This window comes from Varroa jacobsoni, unplaced genomic scaffold (genome assembly GCF_002532875.2).
Source record: "Varroa jacobsoni isolate VJ856 unplaced genomic scaffold, vjacob_1.0 scaffold_358, whole genome shotgun sequence".
Taxonomy (NCBI): domain Eukaryota; kingdom Metazoa; phylum Arthropoda; class Arachnida; order Mesostigmata; family Varroidae; genus Varroa; species Varroa jacobsoni.
The window spans coordinates 601,570-610,337 of record NW_019213260.1 but is presented as its reverse complement, the minus strand read 5'-3'; the positions used below and the strand labels follow the sequence as shown (position 1 = coordinate 610,337).

Below are 8,768 nucleotides of genomic sequence, written 5' to 3'. Positions count from 1 at the left end.
ATATATAATCAGACCCATTCGACTTTAAATAAATTAAAAAGTGTATATTTATAAGAAAATGTAAAGGTTTGCTGTAGGAACAATTTCAATTTTCCCTAAACGAATGGTGGATTTGAAAAGTTGTCATAAAAGAAAATGGTTGATTACCTCAGATGTATATTACTGTCTTTTTTCAAACTCTCGATATGTTTATAAAACCTGTTAGCCAAACTATCACTTGTTGGGTCCCCGGCCATTCCCTCTCAATCGTCTTATGGCCATCTTCCATGCCATTGTGGATACTTCGGACTTCCGCGTGGAACCAACAACAATACTGCAAAGCCAGGCAAGTTGTGAATTGACCAGATCCACTCTTTACACATTTTATGCACTGAGTTATATATTAGGCCTTTAAGTATAAATAACTGATAAACAAAATTGTGACCTCGTTTATATGTGCCTCTTAAATCCTATGTTCTTCCTACAGTACACTTCTACAAATAAAACTAATGAAGAATTTGAAAGCTAATTTGAAACTAATGAAGAATCTGGAAGCAAAGATACTGTTTGGCGCTGAAAATCAATACTTAGTGATTAAGTTTCGGGTTCTCGAAGGTGAGAAACTAAGAGATTGGGGAAAACAGTGAGAAAGGAAACCTGCAGCGAAACAACAGTTTGTAACTAGCGCAACCATTTCGAGGACCGGGAGTAGCTCGTGCTGTCCGTGGCGGCGGCGTCTATAGTCCCGTAACCATCCTGAAGGCCAGACATTTAACCTTGTTTAACCCGGACTGTCATGTGACAAACAAATGTAATAGCCTATTTTCACCAGAACGAATAAAGGATCACGTTTCGGGACTCGCAACAGCCCCATAAAATTCAAACCCATGGGGGCGAAGGGACGTGTCGGCTGACCCGGTCGGTTTGAAACAACCAACGTTTTTGGCTCGGCTTCGTTAACTGACAGGCTTTGCAACTACAAACATACTCTCAAACTCTCGCCTACACTCCGCGCTCCGAGAGGTAGCGAGACATCAATCGGTGGACGGTTTTTATCACGCCAGCACCTTGCTGACGGCAAAGAGCAACCACCGCTGGCTTATTTAATCGTGGAAGGACGGGTTAGAGATTTCTACCTAGAGTTGGTCCGATAAACTCTGGGGCTATTGGAATACTACTTTAACGGCCCAACTGGTAAACCCACCCCGAAGTCGCAGGTCGCTGTACTTTAAAAACGCAGTTGAAAAGGCGCTCATTTGAACGCCTGTATCTAGTGCTGCGTACAGCTGGCAAATCCACTACGCAAAGTTTAGCACCCAATAGTCGTATGCATGGACGAATGAATTGAAGTGCTTTCGTGCTTTACATCGGTAACACACGGCATCAGCTTTTTAGATCCGGTTTGGCCAGGCGCGTGCGTTCCAGATCGATTCCTTTTTTTATAGGTTTTATATCTGTCTATCTACGGTACCTTCAAGGTGCTGTAAATAATTAGATTTGCTGCTACGATGGAACTTGCGGAGATTAGACTTGCTGCTCTTTTGATGTTGAACACAAAAATAGGCTTCATTTCTTTTATCATGGTCCTTCTGGTCTTAATGAAGTCCTCAAGGAATTTTCCTTTAGCTTTCAGAGCTCGAAGAATTTCTTGGGAGGGCCGAACCCATTTGGGGAAAGCGTTCATTCAGTTTCTGCTGGACGACATCCCAGTTTTTCGACCAAGACACGATCTCTAGGTCGTAGTGTATTAGAGCGGGGCCGCATAGATACTGCCGTATCCTAATCCGCCAATACTAATCTGCCTCCAGAATTTTTTTTGACATCTCGTTGGCTGGCTATTGTCAAAGCTGAGGACTTCTGTCATTCAGCCTGCTACCGCAAACTCTTGAAGAAGCGGCATGTCATATCGTGCCTTTTCTGATCCTTCGAGTTGCCAGCAAAAAAATATTGCAACTACGAAACTTGACCGCTGACGACTAGCGATAAACCGGCTGGCTTCGATAACCGGTCGAATCTAAAAATATATTTACTATAATAGGTTATATATTCTATAATATATATATATATGGGAATATCGAAGTATGGTATCCCTGTTAGAAGTATGTTGCACAGTTCAGTCCGTTCCTTATCGCATTAATATATTTATGGCGTGTTAGTCTGACAGATGTAAAATATTTCCCAACTATCAAAACCTTTTGGTTCACTCTGCATGTATATACATATGTATATGTAAAGTGATCACTAGAATGAATTATGTAGGAAAATTAGTGCATGGTAGATATAAAAAGGGCAGTCCAGTAGTCGTTCCATTTATCGGATGTTATATAAGTTACTCTGTTTTTCAAACAGTTGCGTTTTTGACTGTCATCAGATACTGGGAATTCTATTAACATTGTATAGGTTGCTTGTACATGTAGGCTAAACCTGAAATTTTTATCTCTTTTTTAAACAAAATACTATGAAATAGACACCATACCTTTTCTTGTAATTTTACCAAGGTTTAAAATAAAATTAAATTACAGGCCAGATATACTAAAATGCTTCTCATAGATTTTTAAGTTTTCGATCTCATGATGTTTTAGGACACAATAAGATCTACGGTTTGGGGTTTTAGGATCCTCAATAACATATTCCAAATGTTTAAGTTCTAGCAATCCTCTACCTATAATAAGGTTTCGATATCATCGGCATGTCACGAGTGGCGTTTGCGTAAACCAGATATTTAAAGAGCCCAAGGGGCAGCCGAATTTGTAGTTTCGTACGAGTTTGTATGGATCTCTCACTTTCTAAAATATACATTTACTACTGAAAATAACACGCAATACGTTGCAGAAAACTTTGTATTTATTTAGATTGGTTACTATATATGTAGACGCGCTGCAGTAGTACGTCGATGACCTATTGGTGTATGTTAGCTTCAAAAGCGAAATAAAAGTTCATGAAGGTAACACTGACACCTTTTGAGGAATAAAGATAGACGCCTATAAAGAACTTAATTGTCTTTGAGCATCTAGTGAAAATGGGCATTTTAAAGCTATTCGCATGGAACATTGTGCATTTATGTAACAAGCCATTTTCTGACCTCTATTGCCATGCCCTTCTTGAATACCTAGGCGATAATTTAAAAAAATTATATTACACTTTCCAACAAAATTCAGACCATATTGTTGCCGCTATTATCAGTCGCACTTTCTTTTCGTACCTTCTTCTGAGCATTGGCTCCAACTTAGAGAATGCAGTAAATATTATATATGAAATACGTAATTCGGCGTTTAATATATCAACCAATGATTAAAATAGATTCGGAATCTAACTACTAGAAGTTTCTAATTCTAGTAGAAGTGGCCTCATTCTGTGGACACAGAACTCTGAAAGTATTTCGCGACGCATCCAAGGTACTCTTGTTTTAACAAAGAAATCTGACAGGGAGAAAGTTATATTTACTTTTTTTGTGATATTTAAATTTTTTTTCTACGTTGCCTGGATAGCTTTACGCTTCCTATGTATAACTGTATTTTATTCGGTGCTAAAAGAATATTCTGCATACACACAACTTTTGTGTGCAATAAAAATAGTTCATTTTAGATCAAGGCATAAAAATTCTAGCTGACCGCGCAGGGCGTTGTTGGTAACGCGACGTTCTGCCAAAAAAATTAAGAGCACAGATTCGTAGGTTAAAGCTATGTTTTTTTAGAGAAAACATAGCACTTTCTTTAGAACATTTATTTAATTTACCTATCTCTTAATTGAGGTGTATTTGCTGCGCTATACGTGAAGTTCGTAAATATTTTTCTATAAAAAACGAGAAATAAATAAGTAGATATTGTTCACATACTCATAAAATAAGCGTTTCCTAAATCAATAGACAACGCAAACAATACCCTCTATACACTTTATACGCAAAAAAGGCAACCGTCCGTGTCGTCGTTGGATATGGAACAAAGCCCATTTTTTTTAGACATACGTAGTTTGACTAAAGTTTCTAATGCTCACTAGTTAAAGTCTTATAGCTATATTATATGTCATATAAGGCCTTATATTCGTTTACTTCTCCAAGGATGTAATGAGCGCTAGTATGATATGTGTAGCGTTGAATTTATCTTATCAGGACCATAATGCAGATGTAAGTGCCTGTGTCTTTTTCTAGTGATAAACTAGCATCCATTAAGGTTATGAAATTATGCATAGATAGCTTTCATAGGATTGATTGGCAAAAAGACTGCGTTTAATATAGTTTATAAAAACATGTAAGTGGAAAATGCATCATCAGGGACTGTATTCAGAAACAATAAAACTTGGTCTGTTCAACTCTGATGAACATGATCGCTTTCAGTATAGGAGGGAGTATGGCACCATTCATGACCAGATACCAGCCTAGTAAATCAAGAAGCCGCACGACATCTTTCCTATCCGAAATTTTTCAAAAACAATTTGTTTTAATAATTTAAAGGAAATATTTTTATTGCTCCGATTTTAAATACCTGGTTAGTCTAAGTTACTGCCACCGAACACAACGGTTTTGTTTGATTTATGTATTTTATAAAAACATATATTTCGCGGAACGACTGCGTTCATCATCTATCTGCTCTTTAGTTCGCTACGGGTCTTGTATTGAATACCTACTAACGCATTTCGCTGATCGGTACTTTTTTGCGGTATACACCCTGCACGCACTTCAAGCAGCTTTTAGGTTAAATCGATTTATGAACCTCAATGTTCCTCGTTTCGGAAAGTATTTTAATACAGACTTAAACTATCTAACTTTGAATGGGACTTTTGGAGTAATTACGAAATTTGGCTCTGTTGCAATTATAATTTATCGGTTCGTATGGGATAATGATATGCAACAAACAGGACGACGCTATGCTGTGTTAGATTAGTGCAAAAAAATATGAGATACAAAAAGCAGATAGCGGAACATCAAGGAAGGTAATTTAAATAGAGTTACAGATTAAAAGAAATGGTGAAATTAGAAAATGGTAGAAATTCGTAACTTTAAGCGCATATACGTTCAAATATTGTAAAGCTACGGCGTTTGAACGTGTTATGTCAAACGTTGAAGAAGGCTTAAGTAATAACAAATCTTTTAAGTATGTAATGAGCACCAAGTTAAGGAATTTTATCATTCATTTTTATTACCTATCCAGTATCAGTTACTCGAAGTGAGTAATTGAATGAAATTTTCACTGGTAGTTACAATCTTCTGAATTTTGAATAAAATATAGAGTGTCACTCATACAACATCCATAATAAAGCTGGAGAAATAGAAGGATGGATTTTAGTGCCATAAGTAAATTGATATGCTTCTGGCAAACACAAACGTTTCCCCTTGCTTCATCTAAACTAAGTGCTTTAAAATAATTGCCGTTCTTAAGGATCATATTTTAGTATAATTGGAGAAATATTGGAAATGGCCGATTCGCAGATAATGAAACCCTTACTCCTATAGGTGTCCTCACTGGTGCACCATCGCCTAGTAACACAAACTGCTGGAAAGGATTTATTAAGTGCGCCACGCTACAAATGCGCTGTGGACCTGGATTATGTGCTGCACATAGCAAACACTGTTCATTTTGATGTGACGCAGCATCTTGAGGATTTTAATATGTAAAATTTGTTTTTGCGAATACAAAACGTACATAGTCACAAGTGACGTGTAAAATCAGAGTTCTAACTGATGATGATGTCAGTCTATAGAAAATACACAAAAAGAATTGTGTGAAGCCTCGACTACATTCAATAATCTCAGCATTCTATGCGCAGACCTTAATTTCTGGTTTAATCAACAGCAACGATGCGATTAGCATTGATGGCGACAGTAGAAATAATAATTACATCAGAAGTATTTTTTCTTGCTCTAATGGCTTTTCTTGTATTATAAATTGAGAAGAAATAATAGAACCCTAAATACGTGTGAGATACCTGATGTTTACAATTGACTGGTTCTTATACAATATCCTGTGTATTAAGTCATTTATCAACAATTCAATTATATATTAACGGATGTATAATATGTCAGCATTCTGTTTCGCATGTCAAAAAATCAAGAATTGTATTTACCGATGTTGAACAAAAAAACAAGCTACACTGTTCGTCTTCAACTTAATAAAAGTTAAGTACTGTTCGAATGGCATACTGGAAGTTATTTATGTCCTCTTGGTTCTCTTGTAGTAAATAAAGATACATAACACATTGAAATATGTATAGGTAACGTTTTGGACAGGAGCTTGCGTGATTATGACACAACTAGCATAACAGGCAGACATAATCCCTATCCAACAAATCAGATTGTACATATGTTTTGCGTTAGACTTTCATGAAGAACTCATACAGCATAAACATAGAACATTCCGAAAGTTTGAAATATTTAGCTACAATAAGAAAGCAAACTTCAATAAAACTAACTTTTTTTCAACTTTTATTTTCAAGTTACTCATTGTAAGGAATAAGGTTCTTTCATATCCATTTATTGTTTGTTGAGTATAACGTTGTCTACTAATCGCGTTGTTTGTCACTATTATAAGCACTCAAAATGTTAAACTTGCTTAAGTATTCAGAAAATAGTTGGTCGCTGCAGCGATTAGCTGAAAAATCGCATTATATGACTCCTATTTGAGCTCTCTGAGCTACTTTGACCTTCATCATATTTGTATAATATGAGTTTAAGAAAAAAAGGAGGGAACTTTTTTTGCAATGCGTAGTAAATGTTTGAGATACAGTTTATACATTTTTCTTTAAATCAAAAGTATTCCTGAAATGGAAAAAAATAACCATTCAGTGAAGGGCAGCTTCAAGAAACACAACCGCAACTTGCTTAGATTATAACATCCATAATAAAGCTGGGGAAATAGAAGGATGGATTTTAGTGCCATAAGTAAATTGATATGCTTCTGGCAAACACAAACGTTTCCCCTTGCTTCATCTAAACTAAATGCTTTAAAATTTAAGCCCGATGCCTGCCATAAAGCTTTCCTATAGTAAACTGCCCCCAGTATAAAACCAAGTATGCCCGGTTTTGAATCTAGACTTTAACTAGCAAGCATATTGTCACCGTGGTTTGAATTTCAGTGTTGGCAAACATTATAACTAGATACTAGTAATCAGAAATATAAAACGCGAATGAACAATAAGGATTTAGCGAAGGTGACGTATTATTATTATTAAAGTTAGTACTTGCTTATATGGTTGCAATGCCGTTTCATAAACATGTTGGAGAAACCTCTGAAAAGTCCAGCAAAGGCCTACTAACTAGCAAAGTTAAACTACTACTAGGGCAGTTTCTCGATGTAACATTTAAAAATGGGCGGTTCTGAGGACTTATTTACAGCGAATTAACAATTAATTGTGCTAAATATAAAGTGAAAAATGTCGTCAAGCAATTTTTCTTTAAATAGTTCCTTCTTTTACTGCTATTAGGTAGGCAATGCTTCTGTTTCAGAGCTATGCCATACACATATTATGGTTGCATCGGTGGACAGCTAGCGTTGATGTAAAGCAGTGAAGACTTCTGCAGTCAAGCGTTGATTTGAACAAAGACCTTTCCAATGCCGCTCATTGAACTAGCTAGTGGTGTCTGTCCGGTAACAACCATCGTGTTTTTACTTCGGACCAGGTAGCTTCCGGGGGACCCATCGCCAGACATGCAAATACGCCATTACCACGATCATTCGGCAGAAACATTACCAACATCAGCATACATTTATTATTTGCATCCGAAGCGCTAGCTATAGAAATCAGATTCTGAATGTGGGACGTTTACCTCTTCTGCCAGCGAGATTAAATATCTTACTCCTATATAATCTGTTTATGGTACGTGACCTTACACTGTTTCATTTGGTATCAGTTGTAAATCCCCAACGAGAAAGGTTTCTTATTTGCATTTTTTTCTAACCCACCATGCCAGATAATGTTAGTAATCGAATTGTTTATTTGCTTAAGCTTACTGAGCTCAAAAACGTTATAAACTTACTTTACTTGCCTCAGGCTTTTTATATTGAAGATTCAGATTGAATGATTTTTTAGCCTTTCAATATTTGGAGATTCTGAGATTTATATGTTGGCAAATAAAGTTCTACCTACATCCATGATATTTCTTCCAAGCTATATATCTAAAAATGTTTTTGGTTTAAACGCCGTGGTTTCAGTGTTAGTATAATATTTAGTAATTGTTTTTTAGAAATTAATAAAGGTTTCACATTCTTGCGTATTGAATTGCTTCTTAAACACTAACCGAATAAACTGAGACGATTTTGGTGTCTCGAAAACAGGAGCCTTCGTGGAGCCACAGTTTTTGCTTGAGCTAAGTGTTCCCGGAGTAGCTCGATCAACCCCTCACCGTCGGTCTGTTGGGGATTTGGCAGCGGGGAGCTTAACATCTGTAACCAGACTACAGCATTGCCACGTTAGACTATACAACAAGTGGCTGCTAAAAGTGCTCAGTTGCCGATGAAGTTCTTGTCTGAGAATAACTTTGTTGTTGCCACTGATTATACTTACTCTATTCGATATATTTCGCCAACTATATCACGGTATGTGCAAGTCCTTTCCTAGCGTCGAAATACTGAAATACTCGCTTGGGAAGCGACCCTGCCAAATTCAATCTGAATCTGAGTTATATTACTTTAATTGTATTCAGCAAGTCCGTATTTGTTTTTGGAATATTATTATGAAAAAATTATCTTTCATGGGTACCAGATTCAGACCAGCACTCTTATTCAGTATATTGCTTTATAAAAATTAATTGGATACGTAGGCAGAAAGTGGATTTACATGGTGGTGTGTTTAGATAC

At 36.6% G+C, this 8,768-nt stretch overlaps 1 protein-coding gene and 1 long non-coding RNA gene across 3 annotated transcripts in view; one reads left to right on the top strand and one right to left on the bottom strand.

Moving 5' to 3' along the window:
* The window catches only part of Orc5 (origin recognition complex subunit 5), an 11,916-nt gene extending 5,804 nt beyond the window's left edge, over window positions 1-6,112 (top strand). For both annotated transcript variants that reach the window (XM_086967993.1, XM_022831867.2), the window contains 2 exons: window positions 206-325; window positions 5,429-6,112. In XM_086967993.1, the coding sequence (XP_086824119.1) occupies window positions 206-325; window positions 5,429-5,590 (282 nt within the window). In that variant the 3' untranslated portion in view covers window positions 5,591-6,112. The remainder of the gene's footprint in view (window positions 1-205; window positions 326-5,428) is intronic.
* A 68-nt stretch (window positions 6,113-6,180) lies between these two features.
* Window positions 6,181-8,551, bottom strand: LOC147753593 (uncharacterized). Its single transcript, XR_015310718.1, has 3 exons — window positions 8,476-8,551; window positions 8,210-8,365; window positions 6,181-7,595 (listed from the first exon to the last, which is right to left on the bottom strand). It is a non-coding gene; the product is annotated as an uncharacterized LOC147753593 (long non-coding RNA).
* Window positions 8,552-8,768: the final 217 nt, after the last annotated feature.